The sequence below is a fragment of the Rhinolophus sinicus genome, chromosome 5, assembly GCF_057876585.1.
Source record: "Rhinolophus sinicus isolate RSI-liver-muscle chromosome 5, RSI-T2T, whole genome shotgun sequence".
Lineage (NCBI taxonomy): Eukaryota > Metazoa > Chordata > Mammalia > Chiroptera > Rhinolophidae > Rhinolophus > Rhinolophus sinicus.
The window spans coordinates 96,980,545-97,001,683 of record NC_142505.1 but is presented as its reverse complement, the minus strand read 5'-3'; the positions used below and the strand labels follow the sequence as shown (position 1 = coordinate 97,001,683).

The 21,139-nt window shown below is 48.7% G+C and overlaps 1 protein-coding gene across 4 annotated transcripts; it reads left to right on the top strand.

Moving 5' to 3' along the window:
- On the top strand, positions 1 to 16,985 carry C1QTNF2 (C1q and TNF related 2). 4 transcript variants are annotated; one of them, XM_074313864.2, is made up of 4 exons: positions 1 to 276; positions 9,124 to 9,183; positions 12,942 to 13,197; positions 16,205 to 16,985. In XM_074313864.2, the coding sequence occupies exons 1-4, from the start codon at positions 148 to 150 to the stop codon at positions 16,816 to 16,818; spliced, it is 1,059 nt and encodes a 352-aa protein (XP_074169965.2). In that variant the 5' UTR covers positions 1 to 147; the 3' UTR covers positions 16,819 to 16,985. The 4 variants fall into 4 exon arrangements, with proteins under 4 accessions (XP_074169965.2, XP_019595632.3, XP_074169966.1 ...); XM_074313865.2 differs by lacking the exon at positions 1 to 276 and adding an exon at positions 6,561 to 6,614; XM_088798763.1 differs by lacking the exon at positions 1 to 276 and adding an exon at positions 9,394 to 9,505 and having other exon boundaries at positions 9,130 to 9,183.
- Positions 16,986 to 21,139: the final 4,154 nt, after the last annotated feature.

Genomic DNA, 21,139 nt, shown 5'->3' with positions numbered 1-21,139 from the left:
TGACAGGTTCTACCCCCAGAGAGATGCATCCGGACACCCAAGTTGTAACCTGCGCTGGAAGTTTTTCCAAACCGACTCCGAAGGGAGAGTGCCGCTCTGCAGGCCTGCCCACGTGACCGGGAGGAAGGCGCTCCGGCTAGTGACGGGATGGAAAAAGTATGCCTGGGGCAGGCGCCGAGCGGGTTGCTGTCGCCGCGGGAGGCGGAGACGCGGAGCACAGCCGACCACTTGCTTAGTCGCCCCGGACGCTCCTGGACGTGGCCCGCGGCAGCCAGGGTGAGTGTCCGCCCGCTGCCGGCGGAAAGTGCGGGCGGGGCGGGGAGGGGAGGGGAGGGCAGGATACGCGGTGCTGTAGGAGGAGGTGGGAGGGGGACGCCTGCGAGCGCTCTCTCTTTGCAGGCCAGGTAGCCGGGGGATTCCTAGCTCTCGACCTCCGCCTTCTGAATTATAACATGAATTAACATTTATTGAGCACTCGCCAGGCTCTGTGCTCAGTGGTTTACCTGTTGATCGTAACAGCGCTGCCATTTATTGAGCGCCTATTTTGTGCCGGGCCCTGCCAGCCCTCTGCGTGTGCTGTTTCATTTCCATGACAACAGGTTACCCCCGTCTGCAGACGAGGAACCAGGCTCAGAGTTGTTAATGAGCTGCTCAGGGTTGCACAGCTAGTAACCGGTGGTAAAGGGGCTTGAATCCTGGTAAGTCTGAGTCCAATACCTGAGCTAACAATCACAGTTAACATTTATCCAGTGCATTATCTCATTTACTCTTCACAGTATTTGTTTAATTAAATACATTATACAGATGAGCAAACTGAGCTCCAAAGGTACTGAACAGCAAACTGAGATTTGCACCCGGTCCTTCATAACGCTCTTCACTCTCCCTCCTCCTCCAAACTGCTTGTCTGCAAGCTTTGTCTTCTTTTTTTCCTTTGCTCATACTTCTCCATCCCCACCGCCACCGCCTATTCTCTGCGATCTTCCTCTGTTCTTTTACCACGAAATTCTCTTGCCGAAAACCCTTCAAGAGTCACCCCCTTAGACTGGCCGTCTCCCAGAGACCCTGCGTCCCGGCCATGTGAACCAGCAGCTGTGCAACCGCAATGTCTGAAGACCGATGCGCAGGTAGCATTGTTTGAAGGCTGTCCCCTCCCATCTCCATTTCTGCCCTCCTGTCTGCACAGTTCTCCTCCGACTTATCCTCTTGTCTGGTCATCATATCCATTATGCCCACTTTCCACCGCCAGCTTGTCAGACCCTCCACCTTGGCAGAGAATCACTACTGCCCTCCCTTCTAACACACCAAGTGCACCACAGAGCCGGTTTCTTCCCAAATGTCTGACTTCTCCCATCCCTTCGCAGGGACACCAACCTTGCCTGTCTTCTAATCCTTAAACATTAGTGTTACCTTTTGTTATAAATGACCTAAAACTAAGAATACTCATGGCAAGACAGTTCAGAAAGGTAGAAAGTGAAAAGTAAACGCCCACACACCCCTCCCTAATTCTGAAAGGTAACCTCTTCGACAAGATGCTGTGTCCTTTCAGAAATTTCATCTATATTTGTGTGCATCTAATCTTTTTTTAACTCAAGGAGAATCATACTTTACATTCCATGCTGCAACTTGCTTTTTTCACGTTGTGTATCTTGGCCATCTTTCCATATCGGCATATATAGACCTGCTTTGCTCTTACAATGGTGTCGTAGTGTGTCCTTGTACCGGTGATTCGAGATTTCTTTCACAAATCTGGGGTCATCATTGAAGCTACTCTGCCTCCATCAAATATTCAGCAAAGTCCCCAAGAAGTTACTTCCTTTTCTGTCAATGCCTCCATTCTGCCCTACCATGCTGTCCCTTCTCTCATCGTCGTCCGCTGAGTGGACATAGACAACTGAACCCTCTTTCCCAAAGCCCCTGCTCTGCTGCCTCCTACTCCCAAATGTCTTCATCAGGTAAGAGTCCCTGCAGACACCCACAGTTTCGCACACTCCTTCCTGCAGGGCCAAGGCCTCCAGCCTGGCTTTGCCTCCAGAAGATGCACTCCTGCACAAACAGGACTCCTGCTCGTCAAGTTCTAGTCCAGGTTTACTTCTGAAAGGAGTTTGATGCCGAATCTTTTTTCAAGGAAATAATCCTTCCTGGGATTTGTGCATTTCTGTAAATGGCTTATTTCTACCACACACACACGCATAGCTGCCATGTTAAGGCTTTGTGGACATGAGCCCCGGGCCCTGAGTTAATAGGCCTGGGTTCCATCCCAGCTTTGACCTGGGAAAAATGACTTCACTTTTCTGAACTGTTTTCTCTCCTGCCACATGGGGATGATAATATCTTTTAACTTCTCCCGTCATATCTCTCCTTGTTTTCACGTATTATTGTTATATCAGGAGAACATTACTGTTACTGAGTGCTTCCTGTGGGCTGGTTACTGCATTATCTCATTTAATACTCATAGTTACTTTAAAAGGGAGGTACAGGCAACCAAATTTCTCAGGGTGACATTCCTAAAGACCTCAAATCATTCAAGCTGGTATCATTCAAAAATCACCTGCCGAAGGATGGCAGTATTTCTGTTCACCTGTTAGAATAGAGCTGTCTCGTGTGGCTATAGCATAAATACAGTTTACAATTTATAATTCATACTGCCTTGCAAGGTCCTTGACAAATTTTCACACATAAAGTGAAACCATAAATATTTTTGTATCATGCGACTTCAAATTCAAATGATTCAAATATGACCATACAGTATTGTTTTTTTCTCATTTTACAGACAAGGAAACTGAGGCTTAGAGAGGTTCAATAATTTGACAAAGGTCAAACAGCTAGAAAATGATTCTTAACCATTTCTTAACCACCAGACCATCTCTCTGCTTCTTAAAGGCCTATCTTGTGTCAGACCTTTAGAGTTACCTCAAATGTCCGTCAGGGTCTGACCAGAAGTGACTCCATGAAGACCAGCAAGCCCAGGGAAGTCAAGGAAAAGCTAGCCTTTTCTCTCCTGCCCGACAGAGTTCAGACTTTGTTCCTCTCCCTCAGTTCCTGGATCCCTTCTATATCATTCCAAGGGGTCATCTAACCCCCAAATTTCCTTTCCCTGCCTTCAGCGTGGTCCTGGCTGCCCTCTGAGAGACAGCCTGTTACAAAGAGAAAGGAGGAGCGAGGTGTGCTTTCTCTCCCAGTCACACAGGTGTGCCAGGCGGGACCCTCCGTATAACCAGATGCTGTGCCCTAGAAGAGTGGCACCCACACATTTTCATTTCAGATCCCAGTGTCTGGCCTCAAAGGTAACATGAATAAGCAACCCCATTTATTGGGCATCCTTGTGAAGCCATGGTGCCAAGCACCGGCACACACGATGTCCCATTTGGCCTCCTGTCACTTGCCAAGCACTGTCCTATCGGACTCACGTGTCTTTGTATTATGGAGCATGAACACGCCAGGTGGCTCACGGGTGTGGGGCCTCAGTAAGACTCCCTTTTGGTAGCAACTGACAGAGACACAACTCAAACTAGCTTATGTGAAAATGGAGAATTGATTAGAAGACTACAGAGGCCTTTACCTGAAACGCCACGGGACACACGGAGGGAGCTCAGAACTGTTTTTCATGAGCTCAACTGCAGTTGGTGACAATTACAATTTTAAACAGGGTCTAAACTTTTGCATCATGTTTTACTTCTAACATCCATTATCTTGCTTGATTCTAAGGATAAGAAAATAATGAAATAATGCATAATAATAAGTAATGCTTTTTATACCTCTTACCGTGTGCCAAACCTTCTTCCAGGAACATTATGTATTGTTGTAACCACCTTCTCAGATGGATACTGTTACTGTCGTCCCCATTTTGGAGAGGAGAAGGCTGAGGGAGAGAGAGTAAGTAATTTGTAAAAGGCCCCACAGATAGTTGGTGGAATTTCAAGTCAAGCAGCTATGCTTAGAGCTCGTCCAATAGCTGCCATGTGAAATGAGCCCTTGAAATGTGGCCGGCCTGAAGTAACATGTGCTTCCAGTGGTAAATACACACCAGGCTTCGAAGACTTAGTACTAAGTAAAGAATGTAAAGTGTCTCTCATTAATCATTTTTACATTGATTACATGTTGTGATGATGTTATTTGAGACCTAGTAGACTAAACAACATACCTTAGTAAAATTCGTTTCACCTGCTTTTCTTTCTAACCTTTTGCACATGGCAATAAGGCCATTTAAAATGACGTATGTGGCCTCACATCATATGCCGGTTGGACAGTGCTATTCAAACGTGCTCCCCAGCCCTCTGATCTGCCACTTGGAGGCTGACTGTCAGGAGAAGCTAGATACCTGGCTCTGAATACCTTCGGGCCTCGTCCCTCCCCCAACACCCGCTAGATCCTTCTTTCTCGCTGCAGTGCTGGGCACGTCCGAAGCTTGATGGCTTTGGCCTCAACCACCCCAAAGCCTGACTGTGGCCCTTGCAGCTGAGGTCCAATGAGAAGCAGCCCAGGGCCCAGATGATACGTTTGCTGGCTTCTAAGGATCTGGGATGTTAATACCGTGACCACCAGGCTGACTTCTGGGTGCTTTCAGCAGCGCCGCTGAGACAAACCCCACAAGGTCCTGGCACCTGAGGCCTCATTAGGTCATGGTTTGGCCTTGGATCTCTTTTTCTAGAATGAGCCAGAAATAGAGGGTGGAAGAAAGAAAACAGTAGACCAGATATTTCCTGGAGCCTGTTGGCAGATGGGTCCAATGATTTCTAATGCTCTGTTTTTAGACTCTGGATGCTGGAGTGTTTCCAAATGGGCATCAATTTGGAGTTCCCAGGAAAGGGGACCGTTGGGCGAGCCCCGAGTGAGTCACTGCAGCCAGCCCCTCTCTCCTGCAATTGGTTTCTCTCGGCTCTTCAGAGAAGCCAGAGAGGGCTGTTCCCAATTTTCTTCCTGGAATTCAAGGAGGGTGTGGAGTGTTTTTCATTATAGAATTTGCACTCCCATCAAAGTCAGTTTTTAGCGAAGTTCATCTACGAGCAAGCCCTGCCCCATTCCTTCCCTTTTAACTCCAAACACCCAGAGAATTGCCCAGTTGGGTCAGACTTTTGTGTCCTCCCCTACCCAGAACGAGGCCTCTGGTGAAACGTTCCAGGGGCACCTAGTATGAGGTCAGGGTTGTGTGCTGTGAGTAGTTCCGCTGCAGTTGGCGGCAATTACAATTGTAAACAAGGCTCTAGCTTGTGTATCACGCTTTGCTTTCAACATCCATTATCTTGTTTGATTCTCAGAACAACTCTGTGAGGCAGGGAGGGTGAGTGTTACCTCCATTTTAAAGGGAGGAGTGAGGAAACCGACACCCACATAAGAAGAAATGACTTTTCTACAGTCACATGACCAGTAAGTTACAAAAATAGGACAGGGACCCACATCTTCTGAATCCAAGTCCAGTCACCTCACTAGGTTTCCCTCAGTAGCCACGTGTGGCTTTGTCATCCACGCACTTGCTGAAATCCTTTTGATCCCGTTGCTCTTTTGTTATGAGTAGCCATTTCATTTAAGGCTGGAACAACCACCAGTGTGAGCTGAGCACGTACTGCATGCAGGGCAGGCGCTGTGCTAGGCTCTGGTGACATACCAGGGAGCCAGACCGGTAGGGCATCTGCTTTCCTGGACCTTCCACTTCAGGGCAAGGACACGGTTCACGACTCAAGAAACAAATAAATATATAACCACAACTTGGGCCAAGTGCTTTGAAAGGAAGACCAGGGTGGTCTGAGCCTTTAAACAGGGGTGGGTGGGTTATTTGATATCCTGTCCTGGGCCAGGCCTCTCTGAGGGGAGGATATTAGACCTGAGACTAGAAGGATGAGGAGGGAGCCAATTAGCATTCGGGGGCGTTTTAGGCAGAGTTCTGTCCCATTGCTGAGCATCTACTGTGTCACACACTGGGCTTTGAATACATTATCTCATTATTCCTACACAAACTCCGCGAAGTAGGTATACTATTTCCATTGTATAGCTGAGGAAAGTAAGTGGCTGGGTTTCTCATGTTTCTTCATCACTGAGTTAAACAACAGGCCCTACCTATCAGTGTATCACAGCCAGATAACCAACTGGTCAAATTGATTTGAGCATAATTCACATCTTCTAATCTCCAAGGAGAGATTGTTCAGAACTCAGTGTCAGCAGCCTTGCTCAAGGTGCAGACAAGCGTCTCCAGAGTTTCTACTGACAGACCATGTTCAGGTAGAGTCAGCGAGAGACCGATGTCCCACTTCAGGCCCCTCTCACATCACAGTCTGGGTGGAAAGCCTTTGGGAAGGAACCCGGGGGCCATGTCCTGAGAGCCAGCGGCAGAGGGAGGAGGAAGACGGAGGCTCCTTCCTCGACAGTGGACTTCAGGCTGGGCCCTTTAGCTCCCACCGTTTTCCTGGAACACGTGTATTTTTGAATCCTTAGCTGCTTAACTGAGGGATGAGGCCCAGGGGTTGGGCAAATTAAAACCAGACTACAGAACTGCATCCAAGTTTGGCACCTCATGATTCCATTTTGGGGGTTTAACCAACTAACATTTTTTTTTCCCCTTCCGCTTCCCATTTCAACTCACATCAGAAAGGACAATTTAGGAACTCAGTTTTTTTTAAAAGGTGAGGAAGGACTAGTACTTTTTTTGTCTGATCAGTTAGACAGATATTTATGGAGCACCTGCTATATGTAAAATCCTCTGCAAACCCCCTCCCAACCCCCGCCGAGTAGGGGTGGGGACCCTGTGCTCTCGGAGGTCAAAAGCAGGGAGGGGTTAGATCTGGTTTGGGTTAGGAAAAAAAAAAAAAAAACTGGAAGGGAGAAAACTTATTTAAATCCAAGAGGATCAGGGCCTTTTTGGATTTAGGCCACTGCACTGTCTTCCCTTTGCTGTGGATTTTCTTGAGGACAGACGCTGGGTCTCAAACACTCACTAATGAAGCAAGTGTTTCTTGAACACCCACTGTGTGAAGGAAGTTGGATGCCCGGGGGACAGAGCAGGGCAGTTGTGGTCCCTGCTCCCATGGGGCTTCCATTTTCGTGGGACACAACTGGAAGAGGCAACAGGCCCAAGTAAGCAGGTGAGCAGGCAAATATGGTGAATACAGGTGAGCTTGCAAGGGCTGGAAAGACAGAAACAAGATGCTGGGGTCCAAAGGGAGAGCTGTCTGAGAGGGTACATCAGGGAAGTCCTTGGAAGAAGTGACATTTAAGCTGAAACACAAGAACAAAGAGCCAGCACGCCAAGAGGGTGGGGCCCCTGGGTTTCAGGCAGAGGGGCAGAAAGGAACTTAGCCTGAAGGAGAAGGGAGCGCTGGGCAGGAGGGGCTGGGGTTAGGGTGGTGCCAGGGGGGCAGGTCGTTTTGTGCCTTGTGGACCATGTCAGAGGCTCTGAAATTTGCTATTTGCAGCCAGCAGCCACCGGAGTGAGATCCTCCAGGAAGTGACGTGGCTGAGTTATGTTTTTAAAGGAGCCCTCTGGCTTCAACGTGGAGAGCGCATGTTGGGCACGGAGGGCGGGGGAGCAAGAGATCAGGGAGGAGGCTCTTGCAGGATCCCAGCAAGGAATGAGCTGATGGGCTAGGGGTATGCTCTGTGCACCCCGGTATTTTCGTATTTTGGTTGAGCCCCTGGGAACACACTGTTAACACTCCAAAGGCGCCTGCAGAGGAGAGTCAGGGCCCAGGAGGCTACCCCTCAGGGCCCCCCATCATCTTGGCTAAGCAAAGTACAGGCCTCTCAAAGAACAGGAGGTTTTCTTCAAGCATCGGTTTACTCAAGTATCCTGAGGGGGAGAAAAAGCATCATTTTTACATTTTAAAAGTTGTGTGTGTGTAATGACAACACAGAATATCAAAGAAATCTCTCATGCTCTGTGCAGCTTTGCCACGTACTTCCAGGCCTCTTATGTAATTCGGGATATTTAGGAGGAAAAATCAAAGAAACGCTGACATAATGGAAAGCGTTTGGGCACTAGGGTCAGCCAAACCCAAGTTCAAATATAACTTCTGCCGCGAACTAGTTGTGTAAACATGAGCGAAGTAGCCTCTCTTCAGTTTCCTCTTCTACGAAAGAGGAAAAAATAGCAGGGGATGGGAGTAAGGTGCAGTGGGTTACGTGTGGTCTGCAGAGCCCCTTAGACACGGGTTCGAATGCGATCCCCACTGCTTTAATATGTGCCTTTTCGGTAAATCATTTGATTTCTTAGAGCTTCTGTATCTTCCCCTGAAAAATGGAACAATTAAGTTGACTCCCTTCCCAGGGTTTATTGTAAACTTCAAACAAAAGAATTCAGGGAAAGAGCAGCACACAGTGCCTGGGATGGTGTAGGGGTTCAGTGCATCGGTTTGCCTCTGCCTCAGAGCCCCTGTCTATAACTGAAGGGGTTGGATTAGACCATTCCTTGCGGCCCTCCCTAGTTTGTGATTCTGAATTTATTTAAAAGACCCTGGAGGCGTTAACCTATCTGGATTCCTTGGTGCCTTGGCACCCCACCCCCAGGTTTTCTCACCACCTTGGTGTGGAGAGTAGGCTGGGGGACCAAACCCAGGAGGGGTGGGGGCACAGGTTGGGAGCTGGGCTATTTGGAGCCTTGTTTTCCTTGGAGGTGCCTTGGGGGCAAGGACTCTCCTCTCCCTCCCTCTATTTGGAACCAAAATCCATGCTCCCTGCCTTTATTTCCAAAACAGTTCCTGGCTCGGGCTGCGGGAACTTCTCCGCTCCAGCTCTGAGAAATCCCTTGCTCCCTGCGTGTTCCAGAACCCTGCTCCTCCACCCTTCCACTGGGGCCTACCCTGGGCCAGCTGTCACTGAGCGCGACCCCTATGGTCCAAAGGGGCTGGTGCGAGGCAGACTTGGACTGAGAGCAGAGCCTCCTCCCTCTTACCAGGCCTGTGTGGCTGACAGTGGAGGCCAGGGGAGGGCGTGGTAAATGGAAAGGGATGATCCCCTCTCTCCTTTCATCACGCTGTCGCTCTTTCCTGCCTGTCTTCATCTAGCCGTTCACAGGACTTTCACCTGCCTTGGACACTCGCTCCTGCTCCCTTCTTCCCTCTCCACATCGTCCAAAATGTTTGCAGATTGCACCTTTCCAATTGCAAACCTGCTTTAAGAATTCAGTTTCTTTTCTAGGGCTCCAGAAGTGTCGCAGCTCACAAGTCACACCAACCAGTTTTCCAAGACTCTCATCAGGTAGGCAAGGGAGGAGATCTCCATTCCCGGGGCCTGGGCTGTGTCTAGGGCACCATGTTCCAAAAGTACATCATGTGTATAACACTTCCATGGTGAGCATATGTGACACCAGGGGCGGCAGCTTTAGTTTTGCCTCCCTCTGCCGCTTTATAATTTAGCCACTGGTAACCCACTCCCAGGTAATCCGTCTTCCTTGATCTTCATTTAAAGGTGAGAGTTACTTCTGTCCCCCAGTGAAGGTGCAGGTGCAAAGCTGGCAGCGCCATCTGCTTCCTTTCTCAACTCACCTCTTTCCAGGTGGAAGGAAGGAGAGAAAGGACAGGTAAGGGGACAGACAGCAGGAGGGTTCTTCCATGTTTCAAGACTGGGACAGAGACTAACCTGCCCTGCCTCTCTGTGCCTGGCTAATAATGAAGCTGCCTCTTTCGTGGGGGCCTTTTGCTGGCTCCTTGGGAGTTCCCATATTGGCCCTATGACTGAATGGCCCTGGGGCCAGCCATGCACATTTTTTATCGCTGCCATGTCCAAGCCTCGTCCTCAGTTTCTGGTTTTCAGGTGTCAACCCCTCATGGTTATCATTGCTCACTCTCTGTCAGGATGCCTCTGTCCCAGGCCAGCTCCACTGTGGAATGTCTGGCGCCCCCCATCTACCAAGCAGGGCCAGAAGGCTCACAGCCCCCTTCCCAGGCAGCAGCAGTGAGCTCTCTTTCCCCGTCCACCCAGGCAGACAGCCAGTCTCTTGCCTTCTCTCTTCCTCACACAGGCCTCAGGTGCATGTTCACTCTTCCTTCCCTTCCCCGCGACAGGGGTTACATTTTTTTAAATCTTTGATCTGACAAGAGTGCCAGGAGTGACACAAGGAGCTCCTAAACGGTTCCTTTGTCAATCCTTCACTTTGGCCTGATTTTGGTTCTCAATTTGGTATGTAGCATCTCGTGTCCTGGTGCCCAGGCAGAAACTTTGATTTTAAGCCCGTCAAACACTCACCCACTGTCTTTCATTGCACCATCTCCCAAGGACCTGATCCCCGGAACTGTGCCTCCGTGCAAGTCTCTTTCCTCACATAGTTCCACAGGCCTTCCTTACGTCTCCGCAGAGGCTCTGCCTCAGGGCCTTGCCGCCATGTTCCTGTCTGGGGGTTTCCAAGGTCTGCGTGCATGTGTGTGGGGGCTTGACCGAGGTTCCTTTAGAATGGATGTGCAGTGACAGAGAGTGGTCCTCGTTAAAAAGGGAGGCTAGAGATGGGTGTGGAGACATTAAAGATACGCTGTGCCCAGACTGGAACTGTTTGTTCTGGACTTAATCAGGATTGAAGAAACTAGAAAGAAAATAACTTAGTTACTATATGATGTGATAATATATTGAGCAATAACTGGTACTGAATCATCTCTGTCTGTGCAGGGGCACCCCTAGGACACTTACCTACAGAAACCCTCTGAGTTTCAGAGAAGGAGAGTGACTTGTCCAAAGTCACGCTGTTGGTGAGCATCGGGGCTGAAAGTGGAACAGACCCCACGTCTCAGGTCACTGCAGTGCTGTGACCCCCACCTCCCTGGCGGAGAAACCTAGTTTTTCCTCCTCTTCATTGGTTCCCAGTGTTAACAATTCTGAAGAGGCCAGGAGGAGAGGTGCGGTCATTCCCAGAGGTGGCCCACAGGTCTGGACAGGCTCCTAGGCCCAGGACAAAGCAGAGTGTGATGGGAAGGGAGGCTGAGGACCCAGGAGGGAAATGTGAGCTGGCAGGGCCACCGCTGGAGCAGAGTTTCTGCCCTGCCCCCAGCATCGTAGATGGGGGGAGGGGCCCCGGTAGCTTAAGGCTGTGTGGGAAGAGTGACACCAGCAAAGCTTCATATCTGGAAAGAGGAAAGACTGGAGAGTGAAAGGCTCAGCATCAGAGGGGAGGGCGCCTTGGCGACCATCTAGTCTAGTAGTTGTCAAAGGGGGTCCTGGACCACCCCCAGCAGCATCACTCGGACACTTAATAATAATGCAAATCCAAATCCATCGTCTTCTTGGGGGGCGGGGATGGGACCCAGCACTCTGGGTCTGAACAAGCCCTCCAGGACAGTCTGATGCACGCACAAGTGTGGGAACCAACCCCTTACTGTGCAGGTAGGGAGCCTGCTGCCCAGAGAGGGGGAAAGGGCTTGCCTAAAGTCACACAGCAGTGACCACTGAGGAGCTCATCCCCGCGGCAGGAAGCCGTACCTGAACCGTCCGCTTTCTGGCTTCATTCTCAGGGGAGAGGCTGTTGATTGCAAAGTGACTGAGCCAGTGTATTCAGAGATTTTTGGACAGGCCACTTGTTCCTGGCTTCTGCGTCTGCACAGCGAGGGCCAGGGACTGGAGCCCTCCGGGCATGGAACACTAGTGTTGCTGCGAGCATGCTGTTGCTGCCACCAGCCTTAGGGACACAATGTCCAATTAAGACATACGGAGACTTGCAAAGTCTCCAAACTATTACTTCCCTACCTCCTTCCTAGGAAGCTATTGCAGGATATATGTCACCAAAAGGAGGGAGTAAAAAATAATAATAAATTTTTTTTTAAGAAAAGAGAAAGACATGGGATTCATAAAACAGATATAACAGAGGAGAGAGGCAAAGAGAATCACCACAATGATTATAAAGGTGGATCCTGGGGGGACAAGTGTCTGGCATGTTTAAGGATTGGAGGAGGAGAATGGAGGTTTCCAGACTTATGCCTTCAGGAAAATAAATGGAACTGATAGATTATCTGATATATTTGATACTATAGTTAATCATGACATTTAACACTAAGCAAATGAAAGAATAAAAGTTATTAATACCTCCAGTAAGAAAAGTGTGTACAAAAAGAAAGTGTATCTATAGGACAGTGCTTAGCTTAACAGTAAACAATACTCTTATAATAGTTCAAAGAGTGAATTTTGATTAAGTCAAAAACTATATTGGAACTCCATGAAGGAGATGAAATAGGGGCCGAGTGAGTGGTGGAAGAGACCTGAATCCTCATCTTTCATAGTAAGATTCAAAATGTAATATCTAAAATCAATAAATCAAAAGAATCAGTAGAAGCATATCGTCTTTTAATGGAAGTAAATACCCAGAAAAATAGCCCAAAGAGTTTGGGGCAGGGGGTTGAGGTTAAGGATGGGTAGGAGATCACAGTTTTTCATTGTAAGCCTTATAGTATCATTTGACTTTGTAAACAATGTGAGTGTATTATTTCAATTAATACTTTTCACTTAAAAAAATAATAAAGGGGGGAGGCGTTGCTCAGGTTTGGGGCCCCATCACTCAGAACGGAAGCTTCACTTCTCCTCACCTGCTGCTGTGCTACCCCAAGTCACCTGGGAGAAGCAGCCTAGTTGCCAGTCACCACCTACAGTTTGAAGTATTTCTGCCCTCGTAGCTTTCCATTGGCGCCACATATTTGAGGAAAACCATGGATGGTTTCTCTGTGTCCACAGCGCCCCCACCAGTCAGCTGTCACTGGGCTGTAAGTCCTGCCACTGCAGAGGATGGCAGTGTAAGGATGGCTGCCTCACCCCAAGGTCCCTCCAAAGTATACTCTGAGCCCACAACTCAGCTCATCCAAATATGTACCCAAGACACGATGGCACTGCCCACCTACTTGTACGTGATGTAGGAGAAAGCAGGAGCCACAGCTAAAACTGAGTCTGTCTCAGCTGCCACCTCCTCCCCTGGCGCCTTTCTGACTGACCACAGTCCGCTCAGCGATGGGACTCACTGCTCACAGCTCTCTTGCCTCCCACAGGTGAACGCCATGATCCCCTGGGTGCTCTTGGCCTGTGCGCTCCCTTGTGCGGCGGACCCTCTGCTTGGTGCCTTCGCCCGCAGAGAAGGGCTCCCGAAGGGCTCCCCTCAGCTTGTCTGCAGCCTGCCTGGCCCCCAGGGCCCGCCCGGCCCCCCGGGAGTCCCAGGGCCCTCAGGAATGGTGGGAAGAATGGGCTTTCCCGGCAAAGATGGCCAGGATGGCCAGGACGGAGACCGGGGAGACATCGGAGAGGAAGGTAAGAGGCCCAGTGCCTGCCCCTCCTGTTTCTACCTGGGGTGGCAGCATCTGGCCCAGAGGGGGCTTGTGAAGTTGTGAAAACTTGTATTAATCCTATCTGATGATGAACCAAATTAACATGTTCTCCTGAAAGGAACGGTGGGTGGTAAAGCTTGTGTTCCTGCCCCAGCTGCAACGTTGATTTGCTGAGTAACGAACGTTGGGGCAAGTTTCCTGAAATATTCTTCAGAGCTCTGTTGGTTGCAAGTGACAGAAACCCAATTTATAGCCCCAAATGGAATTTATTGGCTTGAGCTTTAGGAGTGTCTGTGTCCAGGAGCTCAAATATTGTTGTCAAGGCCCTGCTTCTCTCTGTGTGTTGGTTTTGTTCTCACAACTTTCTCGCTGGAAATTCTGAAATAGCTACTGGTGGGCTCAAGCCTTCCTCCTCAGGACATAATCCATAGAGCAAAGCTCAGGATAACTTATCCTCCTTGATCAAATGTGCATCCTGGACCAGTCCCTTTGACCATGGAGGTGAGGTACCACCATTTGCCAGGACTGGATCATGTGCCCACCCCTGGGTGTGTGTGTGTGGGTGGGTGATGAGGACAGTTGGTCACTGATTGACAGCCTCACTGGGACCCCATGAAACAGTGAAGTGCTGCTCCCGGAGGAAGGGATACCAGGCAGCCAGCAGATACGGGAGATTGCATACTCTCGGCAGGCTCTCTCAGCCTTGACTCTCCTTATGTCTCTGAATTCTCACCCCAGTTAACCAGATCCTTTCCAGTGTCAGCAATATCCCAAAGTGTACACTTTAAGCAGTAGGGAAATCATCGTAACTTTTATTTGTGTGGCATTTTAACACTGACAAAGCATGATGCCATTTCCTGACCACAGTGGTAAACTCAGGTCTGGACATTTGCTCCACTTGGGACCAGCCAGAGCTTTCCCTGACATTCACCTTAGGGGTCTCGGGGCGGGAGGGCAGGGAGGGAGGGTATCTCTGCTATGGACTTTTACCCCTTGATCAAGAGTTATGAGGATGTAGACTTAGGGCTGCTTTGGGCCACCTCTCGTGCCACGTATTGCGTCTCTGCTGAGCATTCAGCCAATGTAGCAAGGAAGGCAGAGTTGAGAGATAGACAGTCCTAACATGTGTAACCCAGACAAAGCCTTGTCACCTTGAGCCCAGTCATAGTACAGGACAACATCCAAACACCCACCCACCCCTGACAGACACATACAAATCCGTCTCCAGGAAGGTCTTGAAAAGTAAAGTCAGCTTTGCCTGAAGTTTCTCAGAAAAGTAATCAAGAAGGAAACACATCACATAACACATGGTAGAACCTTCCCAATAAGCTTCCTTGTTTGTCTTCCTCAAAAACTTAAATCCAAAACGTCTGTGTCTTTACTCCTCCACATCTCTCAACCCCTTCTCCCACCTTTTGTTTATTTTCATTTTTCCAAGGAACAGCTTTGTGACCTTTTTCCCCCATTCCTTGTATTTATTTTTCATTTTATGAGTAACACACAAATACGTTTTCACTGTAATATACTCAAACAACACAAATAAAGCAACAGTCCTCCTTAATTCCTACCCCTTCTTGTCCTCCCCTCATCCTCCAGAGGTAACCACTGATAACTAGTTAACCGTGTATTCTTCCTGGCCTTTTTCTATGTGTTTACATATGGGTATAATAATACCAGGCATTGCCGGGCACTTAGTGTAAGCACTCTGCCCCTGAAAATTAGATGTTCAGTGAGAAAATACTATTTGGGAATCTATTCCCCAATTACTTAAAATAGGAAAAATTTAAATGCATTACATGTTAACCCAAAACTCTAAAACACAGTAAAACGCCTACATGTATACATGTAAGAGCAAAGTACCTTGTTAGGATGTCAAATGCTTACATGACTTTCTGATTACCCCATTCACATGGTGGCTACCAAAGAGTTGCCCTGTGTACAATGATGCTAAAATGTTCTTTAGCACCAGCAACCTTCAGAAGCAGGCTCCTTGATTGACATTCAGCACGCTTTTCAAAACATCTACAGCCAATTTTGCCAGCCTATCAATTGTCCCAATTTTACAGTTGTGTTTGGATGTCACTCAGATCTTCACCTGTACTATGTTTTGTTTAAAATGTTGTACTGAGTTTAGGGGACATGAACGTAAATCTTTCCTATATAATCATTGGCCAAAAATGTTGTATTGAGAGAAATGCTCATTTTATGAAATATGGGTATTAAAAACCAAGAGGCATTGTTGGATGGGAAGTGTTCTGCAGGATATGCCGAGAGTATTTAGCCACTATTGACTATGGGCCAGGCATTCTTCTATGCACTTAAATGGGGATAGAAATAGGTAGCATTTCCTTTGAACAAAAATAGGTTCTGTCACCTGGTTGTTCCTCTTAACAGTGTATTTTAGAGAAGTTTTCCTACAGTGCCCATAAATCTGCCTCAGTTTTAAAAACTCTTGCATAGAATTGCACATCATGGATGGACGATAATTTTTTTCATCATTTCCCCTGGGATGGGCATTTAGTTCTGAGTGTTTGCTATTGCGAGCACTGCTGCACTAAATACCCTTCACATGTGGGCAGGAATTTGGGGCACTAGGCAGGGGTTTCACTAAGATCAATGTTTTGAGATCAAGACGCTTCTTCCAATGCTGTTCCCAACCCAATACCCCTTGAAAGATTGGTCTGGTAAACAAACTAGACTCTTTCTTAGAAGGCAGGAAAAGGGGAGGGTGTGCATTGGTACAGGTTGTTTTTGCCCTGCTTCACAATGATTCTGGAAGGTAAGTATCACCATTCCCATTTTCTCGGTAAGACTGGGAGAAGTATCCCAGGTTATCCCATGAGAACTTGTACTCATTTTTGTGTGACTCCAAAGCCTCTGCTCTTCCCATTACCCGAAGGCTTGTGCTCCAAGAATGAAGAGCCAAGGCCCACTGCCTCTGCCTGGTTTTCTGAGGGCCCCTCCGTAACAACAGCTGCTCTGTCTTCCAGGTCCACCTGGCCGGACAGGTAACCGGGGAAAGCCAGGACCAAAGGGCAAAGCCGGGGCCATTGGGCGGGCTGGCCCTCGAGGCCCCAAGGGGGTGAGTGGTGCCCCGGGGAAGCACGGCACACCAGGCAAGAAGGGGCCCAAGGGCAAGAAGGGGGAGCCGGGCCTCCCAGGCCCTTGCAGCTGCAGCAGTAGCCACGCCAGGTCGGCCTTCTCGGTGGCAGTGACCAAGAGCTACCCACGGGAGCGGCTGCCCATCAAGTTTGACAAGATCCTGATGAACGAGGGCGGCCACTACAATGCATCCAGCGGCAAGTTCGTCTGCAGCGTGCCCGGGATCTACTACTTCACGTACGACATCACGCTGGCCAACAAGCACCTGGCCATCGGCCTGGTGCACAACGGCCAGTACCGCATCCGGACCTTCGACGCCAACACAGGCAACCACGATGTGGCCTCGGGCTCCACAATCCTGGCTCTCAAGCAGGATGACGAGGTCTGGCTGCAGATCTTCTACTCAGAGCAGAACGGGCTCTTCTATGACCCTTACTGGACCGACAGCCTCTTCACAGGCTTTCTCATCTACGCCGACCAGGACGACCCCAACGAGGTGTAGCCAGGCCAGCACTGGGTCTCCATGGAGGGAACAAGCTCCCGCACTTGGGCTTACAGACCAAGACCCCCGAACTGTCTGCTGGGGGCTGGCTGTTGGGAGCTTCCACACTCAGGCCTACCTCCTCTGCCCCTGGTTCCCCATCATTAAATCCAAGCTTTTTTTATTCATCCTGCCTTCTATCCATGCACTGATTTTCTTTTTTAGTATTTACTGTGTGACAGGCACTATGCTACACTCTGGAAGCTGCCACAGTGAACAAGACAGACAGAGGCTCTGTCCTCGTGGAGCTGACATTCTAATGAGAGATACACTTTACAAGTAAACAAACAAATAATGTAATTATTGTGCCAGGATGGAAATGCACATGCCATGGTCAAGAGTCATCAGAATAACAGGAGGCAGGGAAGAGGTGGAATTTTTTTTTTTTAGATTCCATCTTTTTAGGTTTACTTACATACGGTGAAGTCTATGAATCTTAAATGGGCAGCTCATTGAATTTTTACATATGTGCACACCTTGTAACCTCCATGTAGATCAAGAACAGAATATTTTCAGCCCCACCAACTCCCCAAAGCTCTCTTAAGTCCCCTCCAAGTCAGTATGAGGAAGAGGTTAAATTTTAAGCTAAGCACTGAAGCAGGAGAGAGATCGATGCAGAGGTCTGGGGGGAAGAGGTGTCCTGGCAGAAGGGGCTGCCAGTGTAAAGGCCTTGACTTTGGAAAGAGCTTGGCACATCTGAGAACCTGATCTGAAGGCCAGAGAGATGCAGTGAAGTGACGAAGGAGACAGGAGGCATAAGGCACGAGGCTGGAAGATTATACAGAACCTCACAGAGTTCATTCAGCTCAAGAAAGCTTATCAGAATGCAAGAGCGAGCATGACACAAATATAGGGGTAAGCCTGAATATGCTCCGTGCATGAGTCAAGTCAGTCCTACACTTAAGCACTTTATTACTAGTATTTACAAATCACCTGCAGGCCCACTTCTCAATCAGTGAGCTACACCAGGATACCCACATGCCTGAGAACCACAGCTCTAAGACAGCAGAAATGGGTAGCATATAAATGAATCTGGCTGCCGCCCCAGGGGTTTCCAATGTGCAGGGATCTGAGGGACATAAGAAACCACAGTACAAATGGCTGGTGTAGAGGGCCCCACAGGTCCATTGCTGGAGAGAACTTTCTGATGGAGCCACAGTGCCCTGGTAGATTGCTCTCACTGAACTCTAGCTGGAAAGGAGAGGCCAGTGGGTCCCTCAGGAACAGGGAACACTGCCTGGAGTGGTCCTGGAAGGGGTGGCACCCTTCATCAATAAGATGGGGTTTATTTAAAATAGCTACATTCTCATTGGGCCACAGAAGTATGGGGTTGGGATGGGTCTGAGAAACCGAGGAAGGGGTTTGCGACCCAAACAGATTAATGTGTGGGTCGGGATCCTGCCTGGCACCCCTGTGGGAAGGGGTTAGCTTTGCAGCTTGAGTGGCACCTTCGTGAATAGTTTTATTTATTTATTTATTTATTTACTTTTTTTAGGGTCACCTTTAATCACTTCCTTTTTCTTCCCACTGGGACGGAGGCATTTGAAGGCAGTGGACTTAACTCTTTGTAGCCTGGATAATAAATCCAGCCTGAGCAAGATGGGCAGGACCCTGAAGCTCTGTGGTCGCCACTTCTGGGCCTGACCTAAACCCATGTCCCCTTGGCACCCTACCAGGGAATCCCCAGAGAGGGATAGGGCTGTTGGGAGGGGGTACTCAGGACTCATTATGGGGTGTGGGGGGGGGGGCAGATGGAGGCAGAGACTCTCCAGGACCTAGGGCTGGGGTCTTATCTTCTTTGGATGTGGTCCTGGGCTGCTGGAGGTGGTGAGATGGGAGGGCTGGGTTAGTGGTCGGTGGGCAGAAGCAGGTGACACCGTTCAGGGGGTCTCTGGTCACCAGCTGATGGCACGGATGAAGGCTGGATTATCCCTGAACACTACCGAGGGTGGCTGCTTCCTTGGTGAACCGCCGGAGTTTTCAGGCAGATGATGCAGGATGAAGGCCCACAAGAGGAAGCTGATCCAAGCCCGTGGCCTTCCCAGGTACACCAGGCACCAGCCGCTTGCTATGGCCTCAGCAAACAGGACCCGTCTTTAGGCCTTCACATTTGTAGGCATTGATGAAAACCCAGAACCCAGTGCATCTTTGTGCAGTAAAATTGCCCTTGACCCCGGGGTCTTTTCTCATAAGTGATACACTTTGAAAGGCAGTGTTATCAAAGATCAACAAAGCTAGACACTAGTTAAAGTGGTAGGGTCAGATTTTAATCAGTAATGGACGATTGCAATAGTACATTGGGAATATATAACATATAAATATGTATAAATTGCAATAATATATAAGGAAAAGAGTCCAACGTGAACTGAGCTCACCTCGTACAGAGGTGACTGAGTGTTTTAAAGGGAGCATGAGGGACTAAGGAGAGGAGGAGAGTGGGGGTTCTGGAAAGTTAGGGAAGTGAAAAAATTACGAAAAAACAAGAAGGGGGATTGGTTCATGTGAAACCCAAGTGTGTTTGCTAAACGACACTTATCAACATTAGGCTTGTCCCCTCCCACAGAGACTGGGCCGCTGGCACTATCTTCAGACATTTGCTGGAACAGACAGTACATTCTTCTGATTGGCTTGAGTTTTTTCAGGCAGCCCCTTTAAGGGGAGCTGAGGTCATCCTCAGGATGTTGCCTTGAGCTATTAGAAACTATGTTAGTGTTTGTTCAAGTCTTTATAAGCCAAGGTGGATGGGCCTAGCCAAGAAGACGGCTCAGAGGAGCCTGGCTAGAGTTTGAGCAAGGAGAGTCTTTGTCACCACCCGTTTCTGGAGAAAGCCTGGAGAATCTGCAGCTCTGATTATTATGGTGCACAGAGCACCCAGCCCTCTGTCCTAACACACCCGCCTGACCCTTGCTGGGCCTCTTGGCTCATGACAAATGAGTGGCAGGAGGTTGGGGGAGTGGGGGGTTGCAAGCCATATATTTGAGGTGGGGGAAGTCTTCCAGTGCTGACTTCTGGATTAGAACTATGACCAGGGGGAGGAAAATGAGTCACTCACCTCAGGCACAAAATTTAGAGGGTACCCAAAACCTCAGTAATCAACATAAATAATATTTTAATGTATTATTTTAATAAATCAAAACTAACGCAAGAAAACACTGTGATTAACAAAAGATCAAAATTTTAAATAAAGATGAGATCGGACAGTGCTGGGATTAGGGTGAGATGAGGGAGGCCTAATCCACAGCATTGGACCCCAGGGCGGCCAGGCCATGGAGATGGCAAGTCTCTTTTCTTCACTTCCTGCCTGTCATCTTCACTCATTCCACCAGAGGGAGCATGTCTACTACACAAATCTCTGGTCCTGAGGCCTAGAGGCTGGAAGATCTGCCCTGGTCTGCTCTTCAGGCTGTTTTACAGATTCAGAGCTAAAGATACAAAAAGAGAGAGAGGGAGGGAGGGAGGGAGGGAGAGAGAGAGACTGGTCCATCGTTTTATGTGACCATGACTTTCCACTGGGGAAAAGAAAAAATAAAAACACAAGGGCAGCACATCTTCCTAGCATTTTCAGTTAAAGGGATTTCGTGTGCATTCTAAATTGCAGCGACAGCTGATAATAGTGCAGAAATATAGCAGTTGTCTGGGAAACAGGAAATCTGGGTTCCAGTCCTAGCTCTGTCTTCAGATTCCTTGGATGGCTTTGGCCAAGTCATTTCATGTCTGGTGGCCTCAGTTTCCCCACCTATAAAATGAAGCGTTGGATCAGATGATCTCAGAATCCACTCTGGCACTCAACATTTATGTTTCTGTCTCTAAAGCAGAGCCAAGAAAAGAGCCTGAAATTCCTGGAACATAAATAAAACAGCTGGATGAATCAGGCCAGCATGTTCTGAAGCGTTGAACTTTGACATTTGGCCCTTTGCTTCCACTGAAGACAAATTGCTCTTATTAGGTTCCCTGAGCTGGAATAGAAATCATGACTCACTTCTACGGAGCATTAACCATATGCTGGGTTTTACAGGTATTGTCTCTTTTCAGCTTCTCAGCACCCCTGTGAGCAGCTACTATGATCATCACTCCCCACTCCCTGCTTTAGAGGCAGAAACCTAAAAAGAAATTCTCAGAAAGGGCCCGGAGATGGCTACGGGCAAACGGCTTTGCTTTTTAAAAGACATTTTTCATCTACTTTATAATTTTGCTTCAAGTTGGCCCTGATTTCACACAAGAAGGAAGAGTTCAGTTTATTTTCACTGATGCCCTTGTAAGCTTGCAATAGCCATGCATCCCC